At 40.5% G+C, this 21,912-nt stretch overlaps 1 protein-coding gene across 1 annotated transcript in view; it reads right to left on the bottom strand.

Moving 5' to 3' along the window:
- The window catches only part of PDLIM5 (PDZ and LIM domain 5), a 148,198-nt gene that overhangs the window by 79,908 nt on the left and 46,378 nt on the right, over positions 1 to 21,912 (bottom strand). The window contains exons 4-5 of the mRNA XM_063135882.1: positions 5,877 to 5,919; positions 3,829 to 4,268 (exon numbers count right to left, since the gene is read on the bottom strand). Coding sequence (XP_062991952.1) covers positions 3,829 to 4,268; positions 5,877 to 5,919 — 483 coding nt within the window. The remainder of the gene's footprint in view (positions 1 to 3,828; positions 4,269 to 5,876; positions 5,920 to 21,912) is intronic.

Raw genomic sequence — 21,912 nt, 5'->3', positions numbered from 1 at the left:
TTGCCAAGATGTATTTATAAGCTTTTCTCTTTGCTGAGAGTTGTCAGGAACTCTTCCCATCTATTTTTGAGGGTGTGGACCCATCCCATCATCTGTTCATAAGAGCAGTAACAATTGCTATGCCATATGTGCAACATAAAATGCATAAGGGTTGCATTGTAAGGATTCTGCTGAAGCAAATGAGCTGTCAGAAAGAAAAATAAATTCTATACACTTCTCCCAAGCATTTATGAACTCAGAATTATGCACATTGATTCTGTGGACAGATTTCTGAGAAAACATGCAAGATTTGGGTTGTAGGGGCTTATTTTAGATGCACATTTTGTTGGCCCTGTCTGTGAAACACATTTTATGTGAAACACTAGGTATGTATCTCATTGTTTCTGGAAGTTCTTTAAAAAAACAAACACTGTCTATAGTAACTTTGAAAATGCATGTTACAGTGCAAAGAATAAATACATCGATGTTAGTAGCCTCAAACTTTTCCCATAACTTGCCTCTGGGAATTGAGTCGAAGGCTGATTTAAAGTCTGAGTTCCATTAAAATAAAAAAAGATAACTTAATTTCGAGTGCAGTCATTTGGAGTTTTGGACTGTGTTGCCATCAGTATGCTGATGACATGCAGCTCTACTTCTCCTTTCCACCTTTATCAGGTGAGGCTGTAGATGTGCTAAATCGATGCCTGTCTATGAAAACTGACTGAATAAGAGCTAATAAACTTAAACATAATCCAGAGAAGACTAAGATGATTTAATGTGTGGTTTTTTTGACTGAATGGAGAGTGCTTAATCTGTTCTGGAAGGGGTTCCACCCCCTGAAGGAGCAGGTTTGTAGCTTGGGGTTCCTCTTGGAACCATCTTTGTCACTTGAGTCTCAGGTTGGCCTCAGTGGCACGGAGTGCATTCTACCAACTTCAGTTGGTGGCCCAGCTAAGCCCCTATCTGGACAGGGATAACCTGGCTTCAGTTGTCTATGCTCTTATAACCTTCAAGTTAGATTACTGCAATACACTCTACATGGGTCTGCCTTTGAAGATACTTCAGAATCTGCAGCTCATGCAAAATGTGGCATCCAGATACATACCAGGGACAAGAAGTTCCAAACATATAAAACTACTTTTATATGTAGTTTTAAATGGCCCATTTATACTGGTGGCTTGTATGTTTCCATGCCTGATTCAAGGTGCTGGTTTTAACTTATAAGGCCTTACATGGCTTGGAACAGCAATACCTGATGGAGTGATTCTCCCAACATGAACCTATACATGTATTATGTTCGAGGGAGGCTTGTAAGGCAGCACCAATGGAGAGGGCCTTCTCAGTGATAGCCCCCAATTAGGGAATGATCTTGCTGATGAGGTGCCAACATTGTTATATTTTTGGCACTGGGTTAAGACTTTCCTCTTCTCACAGGCACTTCGCAGCATATGATGAGTTTTTAATCAAATTCTGGATTTTCCTTACTATTGATGGTTTAAAATTGTTTAGATATATGTGCAACTATGTGTAATGACTACATGTTTGTATGTAATTTTTTATACTATGTATAATGTACTTGTAGGGAGCAATCCTATGGCTCCTAGATAATTTCTATGGGGCCACAGGATACTTCAGATTCCCAGCTCCAAGGTCAGAGACAGCACTTCAATCTCAGAGGAGAGAATTGGAGCTCCAACCCCTCTCCCCCTAGCAGTCAGGGTGGAAAGAGCTGTATCAGCTACTCTCCAAGGTTAGGAACTGACCTCGGAAAGTGGGGACAGAGGGAGTTTCAGTGGGTGGGGAGGGGAAGAGATTGGAGAGGCCAGGATATGAGCTCTCCTGAGGCCTCAACAACCTCCTTCCCTCCCCCTCTGAAACACCAACGCTAGATAGGTAAAAAAGAAAGCCCACCTAGTGAAAAATGCAAGGCGGGAGGACTGGGAGGTGAAGATCACTTCTGCTGAGTTCGGAGGTTTAAGATCAACCCAACAGGATTGTGCCCTTAATGGGGTTTTTTATCTTTGAAAAACACACAGAGAACTTTGGCTATTGGGTGGTATAGATATAGTACATTAATGAAAATGGATGTGAAAGGTTTAAGGCAGCATCCAATTAAAAGGCATAATGTTCACAGGCCCCCATATTCAGATTATTATTATTATTAAAAAAATCGGCTTTAAAAAATTAAAACTGTCTAGCATAAATATCAAGTTCTTTCTTTGCAAACTGTTCATTTCAGAAATATTTTCAGCAAAGTTGAATTGTTTTCTCTGTAAGATATAGAAGCCTCCAAATGCACAAGCATGCTCCTCACTCTCTTTCTAACCCTTGGTGCCAGCCCTGCATACAGTTTTCCCGTTAAGGCAATATCTATCCAGCACAACTGGATCCTTCTGCCCTTGAAGAAGGTCTGTACTGAAATACAGACATAATTGGTTCAGATCTCTCATACTAGTTATGTCCTGTACCATTTCCTGTTGACCCCCCACCCCACCCATTCCATGTCGCAGGTGCATGATCTTGCAAAGATTTTGGGGACTCACACTTGACAATCAAGCATGTAAAGTGAATTTAATAAATATCAGCAACCAAATGAGCATGATATAATTGCTTTAAAATAATTTGGCAGTTCATATTTATCAAATACACTGTACCTGCTTGACTGGCAAATGTAACTGATATATGATATGATGGTGTTTATAGGAAAATAGGGTTATTTTTAAAGCTTTTATCTGAATCTATGTATCATGGAGCTTCCCAGAAAAAAGGATAAACCAAGGCAAGCTCAAACATGATTCTCTACAGAACAAGCTCTCCATCTGCCATTTCTCCGTTCCTTAGGATGAATTTTAGAACTCTCAGTATGTAACTGCCCACGTTCAAAATTATTTCCTCTTCGGTATCCTGTTACTGGCTAAATGAGTTTTCACAATTACAAAGGAACCTTTAACAAAGCATCTTCCATTATTCAATGCCTACTTCTCTCCTTACAAAACTGAGCTTCACTCCATACTACACAGTACATGGAATGCTGCTGGGTTTCAAAGCCCAGTACAACCAACTATCAAGACCTCTTTGCCTGAGAAAGAAGAAGCCCCAATGTGATTACAATTCCAATGCAACATATGGTGATGATGTAATAGAGCATTTAAGGGGTGGGGAAGAACCTCCAAAGCATTCCCTGAGTTAAGAAATGAGTTCCACTGTTTACTTAGCCAAAACGGCACTATCCACACACAAGAACTCAGCACGCTCGGGGAAACCTTAAGGTTTCCAGAAGTGCAAAACATCTCTAGGGGGAAAAAATTAAGGGTGAAACACCCCAGAACAGTGCAATTGGGCCATTCCATAGCCATGGAATGATGACTGTTTGGGGCAGGGGACGGAAAACTCGTTTCGGGGGAGGAAACAGAATGGAGCATAGCTGACTGACTGAAAACACTAACAGCAGTACTGTACAGTACATCTTTCTGTTGCAGGTTCCACATTGTATTTAAAATCAAATATAAGTTGTCATAAAAGGACACATTTTTGCAAGACATTTAAAACTTGTTTAATAATCATTCCATCTCTTCAGGGATGCTTGGAAACTTAGGTATCTTTAACACAGAATCCTCAGCAGTCTCGTTGAACTAGATTCCCTAGTTTCTTTGGGAGAAGTCATGAGATTTAATGTGATATAAAACCAAATATGTTTGTTAGAGAGAGGGGGAGTATTTCATAGACCCCAGAACTGCCCCTAGAAGATTTATTGTTGTTCCTCAAAGTAGAAAGACCAATCAATAAATTGCCTAGGAAAATGTTTCAAAAACCTCAAAATGGAAAAAAAAGTGCCCTGAAACTACCTACCCATTTTGCTGCTTATTGTCACCCTGGTTCTCTTTGAATCCTCTTCGCTGCCCCTCTGGCACTTCCGGGGCATTTTCGTTGGAAGGGGTGTTCAAGGATGCAGTGTGTGTGGGCTGCCATGGGATATTAACTGCCGGTTTAGCAGCGCTCTGCATAGGTGAACGCTGGTCAGCATTAGCTTTGGCATTAGCATGCAGTCCAGAGGCAGTGAATGGGGGAGGCGTGACAGTGGCCTGTGGTGTAGGGGAAGCACGTGATGAAAAGCCCGCATGGGCTGGAGTGAAGGCAGACGATGGCGATGGAATGGAAGTGACCTTGGAGGATGATACAGCCCCAAATGGCCTTGGGGCTTTATTGAAGGCCACGTTGGCTGTGGATGAAACTTTGGGTACGACTGCGGATGCAATGGGCACAGGCTTAACTAGTTCCTTAGGCTCTACCTAGGTGAAATAAAAACACAAAAATACACAAGGAAGCCACACGAGCGCACACATACACATCATGCAAAATATCACAGTCATCTGTAGCAGTTTCATCTTGAAATGCAAACCGATGACTAATGATGGGTTACAATAACATCACTTTACCCGTGAAGCACTAGCACCAATTACACACATGGCATGCATTATTGAGGAGAAAAAGTGGAACATGCATCAGTTGGGAACCCTCATATTTTAGGATTATCTTGGGGGAAATGTTTTACTCTCAATTGGTCTTGATAGTTAAGACAAAAAGGAGACTCAGCCAGTGCAAGGAGGACTATATATAAATAGAAGAAGGCACAAATCCTGTAATAAATCTTACTTTTTTGGCCAGGATTGAAGAACCACTTGACTAGTTCCGTGTGCTCAAGGGAACTTTGGACTTTATTTGTTAAGCAATGCCCCCACCCCCACCCCATGACACATGGCTAACCTCTTCCAGAACTGAAATGAATTTCAAAAGCAGTTAGATATATTTCATGGAGCTTTGCTGCCCAAATGGGGTGTGGAGGGAAGTTTAAAAATTCTACTGGACACACCCAAGCTCTTGGCTTCACCTAAAGTAGCTCTTTGTAACTTGGACCTTCATTTCCCATATAAAACCCTGCTAGCAGTAAGCCAGAAATTCCTGGCTTCGTAGCATTACTCCTTAGCACTTTAACTAAAAGACAGATTTACATATTCTTGTTTTGAAAGGGAACAGCTCGACATTTTAATTATTTATTTATTTTATTTATTTATATCCCAGCTTTCTGCCAAAAAATGGCACTCAAGGTGGCAAACAATAAAATCCAGATTAAGGAAAATTAGATATTAAAAAGCTATTCTCACATAGTTTCTCTTTTGTTTACTAGATCATAAGATTCTGGTCTAAGGGTATTATACTGGAACGGCATGCAGAAAAACAACTCCAGTGGTTAGAAGGGATAAATACATAGTTGGGTCATATATTACAAGCATGCCCCTATGGAGGAGAAATGCCATTGTATTAACTATGACTTAACATCTAGGGCTATTATACCTAGGAGATTGCACTGTTCACCATATCCTACTGTGGCTACAAATATCCAGCAAGAATGCCTTCAATTAAACCAACTGGCACGAAGTTCTTCTCACAAGAGCTCACAAATGACATTATTTTTCAGGAGGTTTTGAGTGACACACAGTTGAATTCTAGAGGAAAGGGAGTGAGGGACTAGATAGCACATGCTTTGGGCACTAATTGAACAGATATGTCCTAAGTATTTTGGCTTTTGAAATCAACCTTGAACTCTTGTATTATGCTTGTTATGGCCAGGATGGTACACTGAGTAAACCACAAAATAGGAACAAGGAAGAAGCCCAATTCAGGTATTGGGGGGCTCATCTCAGGTGTGTCAGGGCAAAAGCTGGGTAGGCCTTGACAGCTCAAGGCAAATATCTTGACAAGCCAAATTTAGGGGAGAGGGCACCATGTTGCACTGGAAGAGCTTTTCAAACAATAGCTCATGTCAATAGACACATATCAGTGATGTGCAGAAGCTAACTGCCTAAACTCCCCTAGATTTAAAGAAGGAAAAAACTTACCTGCTGCACAGGTATAGGATCAGGTTTTGGTGCTGCAGGTGCTCTAAAAGAAGGAAAGAAACACATCATATGAATTCAAAGGGGAAATATCCTCTCTGTAGTACCAACAGTCCTATAACTCACAATGTAGCCTTTAACAGAAAAATGTTAAGCACTTTGGGATCCCATTAAGTACATGCTTAATTCGCCTATTTAAATCAGTGGGATTTGTCAATGAAGCCACAGAGCTTTACAGGGACTATTAGTTTCCTTAGGTTCCAATATCTTAGTTCACACTTCAAGAAACCAGAATCTTTATTTAGTATTTAAAAACCAATCATCTGCATCTGAAAATTGAACAAGAACTGTTTCAGATTATGTTGAATGGATTTGTAACTGAATTGTCCCATGCATAAATTATAACACAACACTGCACTCCAACAGATTAACTAACAAAAACCACACCATTTGCCATTTATAGGAGGGTGATAGCAGACATAGGAAATATTTGTGTATCATCTCATCTAACCAATAGGTTTTCCTCACCACTGGATATTAGTGTTACATGCATTTTGGCCACAACTAGACCTAAGGTTTATCCTGGGATCATCCAGGGTTCGCCCCTGCCTGAGCACTGGATCCCCTGTGTGTCACCTAGATGAACAGGTTTGACCCCTGGACGATCCAGGGATAAACCTTAGGTCTAGCTATGGCCATAGTTGCCACTGAATTACACCTATTCATAGGTGCAAAATCCATAGAGAATTTTGAGGTTCCGCTATGGGAAAAACGTTGATACATTTGGATGCTACACTAAACCACAGTTTAGCATTACAAGAATGAGCCCAGCATCCATTCAGACTTGTGCACTCTCCACTACTCTAACACAGCTGCAAGGAGATGAGAAGTTTCCAGCTTCCTTTAGAAGAACTGCAGTTTAGCATGTTATCTGAACCCTAAAGGTGGGATATACATGTTAATCATCATCATCATCATCATCATCATCATCATCATCATCATCTGTGGTTAATCGTAACTATGGTTAGTGAAAACAAGCCTGGTTCAGATGATATGACAAAACTGTGCTTATTCAAAACCAGAAGTGAAAGCTCTTCAACTCCTCCCCATAGCTTTGCTTAAGGGGTAAAGTATGTGCAAGCCTCTGTGTGTGTGTGTGTGTGTGTGTGTGTGTGTGTGTGTGTGTATGCTTGTTCTCTTAATGCCAATCTAGGCATGCATTGGGCTGGCTCACACCTTCACCGCAGCCCATCATGGCTTATTTAAGCCACAGTTAGCTATTTTGAATGTACAACCCCCAGTAGGATTGTAAATCTGGATTCAGTTAAAGAGATGAGCTGTTAAAAGCTGCTGGTGTGGGAAGGAATTTCCTCTCATCAGATTCCATGCTGCTGAGGAAAGAGTCTGCATACAAGAGCTCAAGGGTGGGGCTAGTCACAGGAGTTCTCTTCTCACCTTTTCATTTGTCCCAACTTCTGGCTGGGATATGATGCGGTAGCAAGGACCTACATGATTCCCCCTTCTCCCCTCTTCTCTTTCCAGAACTAAGTGTGGTGCAGTATTATGCCTGTACCGATGTTAATAAATACTAAATAACTTTAACCAGAGTATCCAAGCTATTTCAAAGTCTGCAAAAACTCTGATCTGAAGCAACCATAGTTAATGTTAACGTAGGTGCAGTTGTAATTATGCACCATGGAAAAAGGGAAGCAACAGGTGAATTTGCAAGCAAGGGTAGAGGAGGAAGGGAATGTGCAAAGTCACTGAGTTCCCTTAACCTCCATTAAGAAATCGTGAACGTTATGTCTGTGTCAAAATCAAGTACCCTTATGTATTTTTGGAAAAGAAAACCACCACCACCAGTGTGATATTTTTCAGAATGTTTTATTATGTTTAGCTAGCGGCACTGGCAGTCAACTAGAATAGAGGACAAGTTACAGAGGAGTTGCTGGGTAGATCCCATCCAGGTACTGTCCAGACCAAAACCATGTGCCTTCAGATGAAAGTTCAGTGGAGGCTGATGGCTCAGGTTTCAGAGGGGTGGTGATTCCATTCTGGGGTTTAATTAGAACGAGCCAGACCTCTAAAAGTGCTATCCAAGGTGCAACACCCTATCCCAAGGGTCAACATTTTGGATAGCACCTTAAGAGGTCTAGCTGTTTCTAACTGAAACCCAAAATGGAATCACTGTCCCTCTAAAACTGGAGACACTGGCCTCTACTGCCGAAGTACTGACAAATTTGTGAAATCTGTTTCTGGCAAGGAGGGATAACCCATGAAGAAATGTTGGATTATTGGTGGGACCACTCATAACACTAATGCTCCTGGCACAACAACACACTCCTTACTATTCTGTACCTGTGCAATGGGCAGAGAAGGTGACACAATAAAACCTCTTCAGATCATGTCAGTATTCAGCACAGCCATATCAGAAAATGAAATAATTATCTGTTTTACACAATTGCCACAGCCCACCATGGGTTATCTAACCCATGGTGGATTATGGCATGTGCTGGCAGCCAGTTGCTGTGGCTTATTGTGTCATCTGAACCTAGCGAGGGTGGCTTGTTAGCATGGTTAACAAACCATCCACAACCCTGAAAGAGCCCATATGCTGCCACCCACTGTGGCTTAAATAAGCAAAAACAATGTGCTCTTTGCTACAGGAAATTCAGAATAGTAAATATCTTTGTTCCTTAAATTTTTGTTTTATTCACCTTTTCCTGCTTATTTCAAACATGGAAATAGGTTAACACAATACGAGGAGCTCTGATGTTACTCAGCAATCTGGAAAATTTCATGTCATGCCAAAATTGCATTATTTCATAATATAGCAACAACTTATATTGTAAAATACAAAGCAAAAATAAAAACAGGAAGTGCGAAGAAAGAGAGGAAGTTTGGCACAGTGGCTATAAAGTTGTATTTTGGCCAAGGAGATCTGGGTTCAACTCTCCACTCAGGCATCCAGCTTAATAAGGCTGAGGGATCTTGGGCCAGCCAAATATCTTAACCTACCTTACACAGCCTGGTTATGAACATTAAATTCTACATTCTCAAGTACACTAACCCACATTTTAAAATGTTGTCATTTATTTCAGTGATTAGAAGTTGCCCTATCAATAGGAAGGAACAATACCAATTTTACTTTGGGGGGGTGGGGTGACGGGACTGGTTGATTTTTAAAAAAAATATAAACAGCTGGTAATTTTTTTCAGGAATATGGTGTCACATCACATCTGAATAAATCCCACCATACAATGAGCCCTAGCATGCAATATCAGTGACTTTATAAGCTGCAGTTATAAGTTCCTGTCTCCTCTCCTAACCCTAAAATACTATTCCAGAAATACAAGATCAAAAAAATGCAGCATATTAATGGTTCTTTGAAACAAAGGCTGATTCTTTTATTCTCTAGCACAGAAGTTTGATTTGCAACATCCACACAGATCTGGGGATATCTGCTGTGGCATTTGTGAATCTATCATTCCAAATTTTGTCTTAAGAGGCACCACCACATAAAAATGCAGTTTCAAATAGTGCACATGACATTCCTCCAGGTAAATACTGCTCTTTTCCTACCTACATTGGCTGTTCACATCACGTTGGGGTTTATGTTTCTTTCTCATTTTTCCATTGTTCTCAGAATTACACAACCATGTATACAACATACACATTAATATATTCACAATTACAGGTAGTTATCCATCACCACACAGAAGTATTATTAATGTGATAGGATAAAAGATATTGTGGCAGGATTAATAAATCTGTATTATTGGTGGAGGAAAACTGTCAGCAATAGAATTTTTGCAACAATCCCCTTCCATAAGTTAATATGAAAGGTCAGTTTGACTGGAGAAACCCCCCCATCACCCATGCCCTAGTGTGCAACACAAAGCTGTTTGGGAAAGAAAGCAAAAATAGAAATCACCAGCAGGAGAGATTGCAGGAAGTTGGGAACTAAAGGAAATGATGCCAAGATACTGGGTAGCTGGGAAGGGAAATAGAGCAACACTGGATTGAAAAAAATAAATTAAGAGTTTGAAGGAAGAGGAGGTGAAGAAAATATGCCTGAGGGGAAGGTCAGAAGGAAGTTGAGGAAAGAATAGCCTAATGAAAGAGTAAGCTGTGGAAAAGCTTAGCAGGACCTAAAGACAGGACTGGAAGGTATTGACAGGATGGTAAGTAGACATACAAGAGTGCAAGCATACAGAGAAGCTAGGAAAGGTAGTGAAATGGGGTAGAAGGATCACACATTGGAAAGAAGTTATCTGAGGAATCAGGGGATGATGGAGGCATAGAAATTAAAAAAAGAGGGACCAAGGGAAAAGAAGTGGGTCTGGGGCGGATTGCACAGTTCTTAGGGATAGAAAAAAGCTGTGAGTTAATAGCAGAAGAAGCCAGTGGGAAAATGGAGTGACCAAGACAGCAAAATGGGACACATTTCATAGAATGGAAAGTTAAAACAAGTGTAGATTTTGCAGTCTTCACAGCACTGCAACAGGGGCAATAAAATATGGAGAGATAACTATGCAACTATTAGGAGGTGTATAGTCTCAACACAGAAATCCTAATGGGGCAGTAAGTTCAAAGTGACTGTGTGGGATGTCTGACTTCTACAACTAGCCATTGTGAAGCATGGGATGAGAGACAAACCCTGGGATGAATCAGGCACCTTCAGTTGAGCATAAAAAATGAGAAAATATGGATGTGCTAGTAGCACTGGACTCCTCTCTCCCATCATGGCACTTGCACGTTTACCTGGGGAGAGGGAACTAAACAGAGCAGACTAGGTAGAAGATTGATTTAGGTCCCCCTTTTTAGATTATGTGCTTTCAACCCAGGCACTTTAATTTTTCCATGTCAAATAGATAACTGCATTAAATAAAATTAAACAGAAAATGGTAGTTGGCTTATATCTCAATAGTAGTTAGGGTATAGAACCTTTGTATAAATTATCGAGAGATAAATCTAATGCAATTCTAGCACAAAGTTTGGATAAATACATTATAAGTATATTGCTTTCAAACAGACATCAGATCCAATAGAACATAATGCCATTAGACATTAAAATTAAAAGCCAGGTGTCCAATCTGCCAAATGGAGTTCAACCAAAAAGATCCTCTTCAGCAGCTTAAAATGATGAATTCCTTAAAAGAACTGATCTCCAGCTTCCAGATCTGGATGGACAGGACCAGGCTTTCCCTGTAATGAACTCTCTCCATTTTCACAATTCCTAAAAGAAGGTATATCACTTTAAAAACTATACAAATTAATCCTTTTTCTGTCTTTGTTTTGTTTTATAGAACCAATATGGCACATAAACATTAGAAAATGAGAATGATTAGGGATGTTCTTTACCAAAACTGATATATCAAAAAACCCGAAAGATTTAATAGACAACTGAATTAGGTAAGACTAAACAGAAAAATCATTATTACCGATCTCGGTTGAGCATGGCAGTCTGCCAGTCAAAAAGTTATTCTCTGGCAACATTAAAGATAGACTTAGTGCTACTACCCCATTCATATGCCCAACAGTACAGCAATATGTTTATCAAAAATCCTCCCATCTTACTCATCCCCATGTTTTATTTTGTCTATTAACAATGCAGTACCTAATAACTGAAAATTAGTGGTTAGAATCAAATGCAATTCCTGACCCATTAAGTGCCAAAACTATCCATAGTGTTAAGAGGGGAGGGATTCTAATAAATGGATTCTGACCATCAGCGGGTGTTTCATTAGAAAAGGTGCAACAATAACATGTACCAGAACCAAAACACTGACGACAGTTTTATTCCAGCAAATGAACAGTTATTCCAATATAAAAATTAGTACAGTAGAAGGATTTTAGTCACTGAGCCGAAATAAACTACCGGACAATAAATATTAGTATGCCATGCTAAAACATAAAGCTCCAATAAAGCATATTTTGACTCAGTTTATAACATCTATTTTTAAATAACCCCAATATGCTCTCTACATAATTATTACTTATATAGCAAACTTGTATTGTATAGGCCTTTACCGATGCACTAAATGGAGAATTTGTAGAAATCACAGCTATTAAGTGGAGACCAGCTTTGCCCTTTCATATTTATTAACTTTATTTTTTTTTCTCCCACTCTACTTATTAACTTTATTAAAATAAATTTCTCTAGGCTTTTTACAATAATGATAAAAATACAAATATAATCACAATAAAACCAATAACATAAAATGAATAAACGTGCCCCCCCAAAAAAGCATAAAATACAATATCACATTGCAGGCTTGTCATTTTCCAGCACTCAGAACAAAATGCCAATCACAGCTTTTAATTACAGTGGCATAAAAGACATCCAGGTATACTAAATATAATCCACAGATTTCCCACGGAGGATTAAAATAATCTTGACTAATTTATGCTTCCTCTCAGCTAATAAAACATTTTTCCCTTCCCACATTCATTCTGCATCAAATTATATTGCTGCCTCTAGTGTTCTTGAAATACTTGTGGAATAAAACTCATGGCAAAGCATTAAAGGCAATTTACTGCTCCAGGGAATGGTTATCCCTTAAGGTAAGACATCGGGCATGTCTACACCAGCTGTATATCCCAAGGTAGTCCTTGGATTGTCCTTGTGTGTTTACATGATGCACAGGAGAACCCAGGGACAATCCAGGACAAGCAAGGGCCTTTGCCGGCATAGGGAACCACGGAAAACCCAACTTTTCTGTGGTCCCAGGACCATCCGGCAGAGTGCGGGCCATGTGGCTGCTGCTCCTGGGTGATCCCATCCTGCCCACAAGTAGCAGGGTGCTTGAAATGGGCACAGAGCTGCACAGCGGCAATCCATGCCCATTGGGGGTGGGGAGTGGGGTCAGGGTTTTTTTGTTTGTTTGTTTGTTTGAACTTGCTTTTGCATTGGAGCGCAAGTGCACTCCTCTCCCTTTTTATTGGTTTGTGGGTTTTTTTTAAAAAAAGGCGACTGGGACGCCATGCAGCCATCTAGATGCTGGGGGAGGATCACAGAAGCTGGTAAGTCTGCGATCCTCCCTCTCCCTCCCTCTACACCCTATGGTGTAGACATGCCCATTGAATCAGGATTGGGGAACCTCTTTCAGTTCAAAGGCTGAATTCCATTTCAGAGAAACTATCAGGAGTCACATTCCAGTGGTGGGAGGGATTGAAGGCAAAAGAGACCAAAGGTTAAAGGGCTGGAAACCAAAATACTAGCATATTGTAGGTTAAAGCTTACTGCCTTTGGAGAGGCATTTCAACATTTTAGAATGGTGAAAAAATGCACGAAGCTGGGAAACCAGCAAACAAGTCATGGTTGGGGGAGGGGAACCCCAGAAAGCCAGATTGGGACTCCTGTCAGGGAGGGCAAATATGGCCGCTGGGTGCCATCACTCCAAAGGCTTAGAAAATAAGAGCACTCTCTATCAAAACGATGATATAAAAATAGTTTTAGCAGAAATTTAAAATAGCCTTATTTGCTTCATGTTTCTAATTCAGGCACCCTAAATATATTCTGGGACATAATGTTTATAACCTAGCCAGTGGATATTATTTTTCATTATTTTTATTATTTTTCATTATTTTTTCATTATTTTCACAGAAAATAGCTTCGGCTATTGGGCGGTATAGAAATGTAATAAATAAATAAATAAATTTCTATACCAAGGGGATATTTTCCAACCACTGTGTCAATTCCTTACACCTGACAATTAATACAATCATATTAAGCTTCCAGGAAACTTTCAAAATTTGCTTTGCAATTGTAATAGTTTATTTTGGTTCACTATCTAGTTTACTGCTGCTCTGAGGTATTTGGAATTAGATTTTATTTTTACTGGCCTTCTTTTAAATTGTTTAAATTAAGGTGTTTTTTAAATTGCATACAGAACTTTACTATTTTACATTTCAAGCCTTCTTGGGAAGACCATGGTCTTGAATGGTGACTAAGAAATATATAAAATAAATAAATGAATGAATGTTTAGGAACATAAGAAGAGCCACGCTGGATTGGACCAAGGATCCAACTAGACCAGCATTTTGTTCACACATGGCCAACCAACTGCCCACGGAAAACCCACAATCAGGACATGAGTGCAACAGCACTCTCCTGCCCATGTTCCCAAGCAACTGGTGTACACAGGTATACTTACTCTACTACTCGAGGCAGCATACAGCCATCAGGACTAGTAGCCACTGATAGCTTTCTCCTCCAGGAGTTTGTCCAATACCCTTTTAAAGCCATCCAAACTGGTGGCCATCACTACATGTTGTGGTAGCGAATTCTACAATTCACTGTGTGAAGAAGTGCTTCCTTTGGTCCATCTTAAATCTCCGACCAATCAGCTACATGGGACAACCTCAGGTTCTAGTATTATCAATACCAAAATTAACGATATGTGTAGAACAGCCCTCTCCAATCTGGTGCCCTCCAAATGATTTGGGCTGTAACTCCCAGGATCCCTGACTACTGGCCATGGTGGCTGGGGCTGATGGGGATTTAAGTCCAAAAGATCTGAAGTACACCAGGTTGGGGTAGGTTTTTGTGGGGCATTCGGGTCCAAGGCCTGGCAGTAGAGTAACTGGCAGGCAGGCAAGAGGTCATATAATCTGGGCAAGCCTGGAAGGTAGAAAAGAAAAGGAACCAGTAGCTGCTCCACAGTTCATTCACTGGCCTGTGCCTGGTCAATGAATTGTCACTCCATATGTACAGATCAGAATTGTCACTAAGATTGGTGACTAAAAATATGATTTCCTACACAGTCATCACTTCCATATATCACATACCATAATGCATGACCATTTTTCACATATATATTTTGCCTGATATACCTGCCATTCATGCAGCAAACTGCTGTATTCAGGGACATTTTCTGCCCAAGATATTTTCCTGCCTGAAGCTAAGGACAATATTATTTATTTATTTATTTATTTATTTATTTACTACATTTTTATACCAACCAATAGCCGAAGCTCTCTGGGCGGTTCACAAAAATATGGCATCTCCATGTACAGATATTGACCAGTCTGGCAGTTTAATCTTACTTCAACATTGGCAGTGGGATTGCATCTTCCAGTGGACTCAAGCACAGCAGACTAGCTTGTGGGGAGTAGAGCAGACCATGCAGCACACACAATTCTATCCTCCAACAACTCACCGCAGCCTCTACCATCTGAGGTGGCCGCCTCAGTCTACCTAGGGCTGACCCTGGTACACACTATAAAAGACAATACAGCTTTGCACCAGATGTCATGGCGGCTATGTGGTTTTGCTTCATGGAAGTGATAGCCATCGAGGACAATAGCTTTTTGTAAGAAAAGATTGAAGAAGTTTGGATTTAGCATCTTTCCTGTCTTTAGAAATGGTTATCTATTAAACTATGCAATGTATATACACTGTAAACTCAGTCTTCTTTGGTGAGTAACCTGAATTATTGATTTATTTTTCCTTATTAAGACTAGGATAGCATCTGGTACAATGTACTCCAATGGGCCACCATGTAAATGTATAAGATATACATGTAATGTATAAGACATACTGTAATGGTTATTCATTCTACTTGGATTACTCTAAAAGGATAATGACTATTTGTAAAACAAGAAACCTCTTTGAAATCTGTTGAAAAAGACTACATCTATGGCAAAATGTTATGTTCTGATCTAAGGGATGCCTGCAAGTTAGCAACAGAAAATCTGTCATTAGTGGTTGCAAGGTTCAGTATAAACACACAGCAGGTGTGGTCACAGCTATTTAATGTAAGACGTAAAGAAGGGTGAAATAAAGCCTTAAAAGTAGTAATTCAGGGCACTGTATGGAAAACTCAGAATTAATGTTTAGAAGTGTATATTACTAGTGAAGGGCAATACATGAGTATGACAGGCTATAATAGTCACCAAACCTCCTTCCTAAAGTACCTCTGCTTCCTTCCTCATCCTGTTCACTCTTGCAGTCTCCTCCTTGCTCCCTAACCTCTGCTTCTCCATCTCTCTTGAAACCACTGACTGAGGTGCTATGATGTCATTTTGAGGACAGGCAGCCAAGGTACATGGAACTGAGTGTTTAAGAGGTTATTGGAGAACTTAGAACATGGATTCCATAGTCCTCAAGAGCCATTTTTAGTAAGCTAAACCCCATAGTCACTGGCAGCACACCATGGCCTTTGGAATGACCCTGTTGATGCAGAGCGGTTGAGCAGTTTTTGAGCTGTTGACCAGCAAGATAGGAGAGAGCACAAAACTCCTGGGTTAGCTACATTTGTATACACAAAGAATTAGGACTAGTTCAGGGAGCATTATTTTAGCCAAGCCAGGAAACAAACTCTTGTAAAAATGAAAGATCAATCATCTAACATTACCCGCTTTCACACAATAAATTCTGCTTCTGTCAAGGCAGGAAATGCAATGGCTCCACTAGTTAATCGACCAATGCCCCTCATCTTTTGCACTCTACTTAAATGAGCACTCTGTTCACACTGATCCTTATGGCCAGGGAACCAATGTGGCCGTTTCCATCAATATACCATTAGCCGTACTTCATATTACCACTGATGGTATTGCTGTTTCAGTAGACAGACTCTATATCTGACTGTTGCTTAAACACCTTAACACAACCGGTGAACAAGGTAACCAATAACTACAACAAAATTCAACAGACAACCAAATATGGCAGAATGAAGCAACTTCCCTGATGGAAGGGGGAATATTTCAGATACCTAACAGCTAATTTTGTACTGAACATACAAAAATATTAAGTCCCGAGATACCACTATGAAATTCTTCAAGCCCTGGCAGTTTAAAATTGATTTTCTTTCTGACTTGTTTAAAGTCAGTGCAGCCTATGGGAGGGCACATTATAGTGCCAGAATTCAGCTGAATTTCTCCGGTTACCCTGGAATTGGCATTTCATTCAGATCCACAAAAGTTCAATCATGCACACCAATGAACCCATTATTGTATATCCTTTTGGGTGTGAAGCAGGAGTTGTCTCACAAACTTTAGAATAGAAAAAGCAAAGGTGTGTAAGATTCCACAGGTGGGGTAGATGCTTTGAGACATAGAGGTGGCTTTTTTCCAGTTCTTACCCCATCCCAGCTCTATTGACTGCACAAGTAGGGAGGAGATCAGAAACACACTGACCCTCCCATTCCCCTCCCCAGGCTACAATACTCTGTTTCTCTCCCTCTCTTTCTCCCCGCCCCCCCCCCCACACATTCCAAGAGTCCATGTCTCACAATGCTCAGTGGGTCAGTTAGGGTTCTGAACATAACTTTTCAGTTTAAGTGGACAAGAGATACCCATAAAACAAAGTAAACCTGCTGAAGTTTTAGATCTATGTTATGAAACATTGTCACCAATAGGTCACTGTGAAATTCCTGGTTCAGTACTAAGCTTGATATAGATATTAACACCTCTTCCCCACTTAAAGAGATTTCTGTGGATACTAGATCACCTGACTATGCAAAGTAATAGATTTGTGGACTGCTTGAAGCAAGCAAACAATGATAATATGGATTACAATCACCCAAATTTGAGAAGTGCTCTCATATTTTCAGGGACATGATAGTTCTTTTGATAAACTAATTCCCTTCCATTTTCAGGCACATTTGTAACCTACTTAACATGCCACTTGCAAAGGTTTATGTTACTGGGTCTGGGGAGACATGCCAACACATTCCCTTGGGCAGTATGCATGAGGTAATGTATCCGGAGAGGTCTTCTTCATAGCCTTTCTGTACTATTCTTGCCAGCTCCTATGTGTTTCAGTGTAGAACCTGTTACTACAGTTTGGATCGTCTTAAAAATGAAAAAACAACACCACTGCAATTCTATGTATGTTTGCTCAGAAAGAAGTCCTGCCGTGTTTCATGGGGCTTACCATCTAGTAAATAGGTTCAAACAGGTAGTAGTAAGGGGAAGACCATGGCCTGGCCTTATCTATCGAGCAGAGGAGCAGCTGCATGGAGTTGGGTTCCCCCCGCAAGAAAGAACATTCTGCTCCAGCTGCCAGGTATGCTAGGACAGGAGAGCAGAGGAGAAGTACGCTCTGCCCTCTGCCCCTGGCCAGGGAACAAGGGTCACTAGGAGGTTGCCCACCCTTGCCAGAAAGAACACTTTGCTCCACCTGCCAGTTACCCTGGGACTGTAGGGAAGCAAGCTTTGACGCCACTCATCAGTCAGAGGGCTAAGGGCTGATGAGAGCATCTGTCTATGTATGCTTACGGTGTTTCGTATTATACCCCAGGTGGGAATTGCTCTGAGTGTATTAAGCTATTTTTGTCCATGATACCAAAAGCACCACACAGGAACTATCCCAAAATTGTTTCTCAGACTCTACCAAAGCATAATTTAAAGCAAGGATGTCAGATCTTGCATTTAAACTGCTATACCCTGCTATTAGAAACTACAAATTATCTAAGAAAGAGCCAAATGCAAGGTCCAGGTAGTCATGAAGCTTACAGAAGACAGCACATGGAAGATACTTGTTTGGAAGCATTTCCACATCCCTATTTCCAACCACGTAGAATGTTCTTAATTTGTTTGTCTCAAATATTTTAGGCTACCTTTCTGAGTTCAAAATCTTTTTCACAAGATAAATATAATACAATAATATTGAGATTAATAAAAGCTAGTGATAGTAACCAAACAGACATCTCACCTCCAAAATGCTAACACACACACACACACACACACACACACACACACACAAACAAAGCCCAAAACAATTGCAGTCAAATCCATCAGCAGTCTCACTGAAAACACAACTCAGAAAGCCAAGGAAAATTAGTGAGGCTTGAGGGTTTTCCTGAAGGCCCGTAAAGATAGGGATCGATGAATTTTAGTTGGTTGCACATTCCAGAGACATAGAGCTACTACAGAAAACGCCTCCTCCCTCATATCCACCAACCAGACTGCTCTCTAGAAGTGGGCAATTGAAAAGGGTCTCTGTTGCCAATCATAAAGTGTGGGGAAGCTATTATGGGTGAAAGTTGCCCTTCAAGTAACTTGTTCCCGAGCTGTTTAAAAGCTTTAAAGATTAAAACCAGTACTTTAAATTGGGCTCCGAAACGTACTGGCACTATAAAGGTGTCATATGAACCAATGGTCTAGCCTTCAGCAGTACTCAGGCAGTCACATTCTGCACCAGCTGAAGTGTCCAAGCCATCTTTAAAGGCAGCCCCACATAGTGTGCATTACAGTAGTCTTGCCTGGGGGTAGATTAAACATGCACACCCCATGCTTATCCTTAGGTGGTGCAACCATAGGGAATGTTCACACAACAATAACTGAGTGTGAGTTGCTGTTGAACCATGGGTTATTTGTTGAAGCGTGAGTTATTGTGTTGTCTGAACCTAGGACATTTTCCAGAGGGTGGCTTGTTAACCATGCAGTGTGGTATGTTAACCACCCTGAACAACGCAACAACAAACCATGCTGCAGAAAATGTCCTGGGTTCAGACAACACACTAACCCATGGTTCAACAAACAACCCACAGTTCAACAACAACCCACATTCAACTACTGAGTGTGGGTTAACATGTTGTGCAAACCCGGTCATAGAAGAGAACTGTACCAAACAAATGCCTCTATATCTGCATTTCTTCCCAGAGGAAAAAAATCAAGGAAGGAAGTGACAGCACTAGTCTTAAAGTAATGGCACCCTTGTTTGCCATTCCTTAAATATTTATAAAGAAAAGAAGATTTTATGTTCTCCTTATGGTTGGTAAAACTGTACTCCTGATCACAATAATCAAGGAAAACCTGGGCTATCTACTGAGGGCTCCCCACTCCTTTAAGATCCACAATCTCAGCAGCTTGCTTCATTGATGAATTGTTTATAGCTATGTGACTCTTCCTCAAGTCTTCTAGCCTGATGCCATCACATTGCATTTCCCACACCAGAACTTTATTTGGGCTTAGGTTGCTTTATCATTGGTTCATGGGCAGAATCTGGACTCATGGGGGGAATCCACACGTACAGCTATTTCGCAAAGGAATCATCAAGATACCCATTTTTCCCATTTGCGTATTCCTTATCCATAGGGCACATGTAACAGACCTTTTGGCATTTTCACGAGTTTTCATTTTGGCAGCTCATGTCACAACCAGGACTTGTGCCCACATTCACACCCCAATTATGACAGTACAGGTAAGCTTCTATTGTATACAGTGTATTCAGAGGCAAGTATTGCCTATACCCAGTGATTAAATGCAATCTTGGACACAAAATACATTTAATTAGGATTAGAGCATATTGTTTCATAGCTTGACAACAGCCTTCACTTTAACTACAATGTTTTGAGTGGTGCCAAGCAGCTATTTTTTTAAGGAGTGCCAACAAGACTAAATGTCACCAGAGACCATGCCATCGCCCAAAGCATCTGTATTATTTTAAGAAGTTATGATAAATGCTGGCCAAACTGACATTGTTTCCTTTTGTCATCTTCTCCATATCCAAATGGCCAGAGCTTAAAATAAATATACAAGGACAATAGTGCCATGTTCTGAATGCTTCCTAGCAAAGCCAAAGGCCAACTGAACATCTATGTTGTGCTAAAGGAGCGATGTGCTAGGTAGGCAATCTAAGTAATCTCTTCCAAGTGAATGCTAAGTGGTGAAGAGAATGGCAGCAGATTTGGTATGGTTTATTTGCACCCAGTACCTCCATTCCAGCCAATTAAAGTGATGCGTTCAACACTGGATAGGATTCTTTCCCTTCCCGTGTGTGCTTACAAAAACTTTTCACCCATATTAGTAATAGAAACTGGACATGTAGGCTTTTGGATTGCTATACATATACATAGCAGGAGAAGCACATGTGGAACTTGGTTGTAGGAGTGAAGAGAACCTTCATGCATGAGAGCAAAAAGGTAGGAGCTATCTAATTTAAACTGGGCCTTTGGAAATGCGACTTTTTACTTACCCCAAAAATCCAATCAACCTTTCTCAATCCACTACTAGAGGCAGTAAGCCTATATACAACACTTACTGGGGAACATGAGGGGAGGGTGCTGCTGCACTATGTCCTGCTCCTGAGTCCATGGTCGACAGCTGGATGGCCACAGAATACTAGACTAGATGGACTGATCCAGCATGGCTCTTCTTATGTCCTTATGGTACCTTCCAGATGTATTGAACAGCAAATTCCAGCATTTCCAGGTTGGGAGCTGCAGTCCAGCACATCTGGAGGGCACCAGATTGAGGAAGGCTGGTTTAAGTACGTAATATCAACAAAAAATAAAGATGAACTGTAGGCCACAGACTGATTCATACCTCTCTTGTAGCATGCTATACAGAAAGACTTTCACTTAGGTTTAGGATAGTAGATAATGGTTGTAATTGGCTTGATAAAAATGCACTTGTAAAATCAGTGTGAAAAACTGTGCTCTGCTTAAATATCACTGCAGCAAAGAGAGAAAAAGGAGGTCTCTCTGAAATATCCTATTTATTTATTTATTTATTTATTTATTTATTTATTTATTTATTTATAACCTTCCTTGGCAGTCTTTCAGGGCAGAAGCCCTCACAAGGAGGCTTACAACAATACCTTATGTGTTTCAAACTTTTGTTTCTCTTCAGGGGCAATTTCTATACAACCCAATCCATGTAGGCAAAAGGTCCATCTTCTTGCAGTACACAACAGATTAACAAAACATCTTTTCACTCCAGTGTAATCTGGATTAATTGGTTTTAACCATGAAGAATTTCACTAGAGAAAATTTGTAAGTACTAACGCCTCACTTTCAAACTAGATTCTCCAAACTGCTTTGTTAGCAAAATGTTCTAAAAGTAAATTAAAACCACATTTGAGAAAGTACATGGTGGGCTGTAATGAAAATAGGCACACTACTCCTTCAAAACTGGCATGAAACCTCTCATATACTTCTCAGACTTGCTATTCACAGAGTACAGTTATAACAGGATACCCCCTTTCCCGTCCCCCAAGTCAAAGTGCATAGTAATCAAGGACGATCAAGTTATTTTGGCACCTGAGACAGAAAATCCCACAACTGCCTCTCCCCATTCCTGGCAGTAA

This window comes from Elgaria multicarinata, chromosome 10 (assembly GCF_023053635.1).
Source record: "Elgaria multicarinata webbii isolate HBS135686 ecotype San Diego chromosome 10, rElgMul1.1.pri, whole genome shotgun sequence".
Lineage (NCBI taxonomy): Eukaryota > Metazoa > Chordata > Lepidosauria > Squamata > Anguidae > Elgaria > Elgaria multicarinata.
The sequence above is the reverse complement of the archived record's forward strand: the minus strand, read 5'-3'. Positions and strand labels throughout refer to the sequence as shown.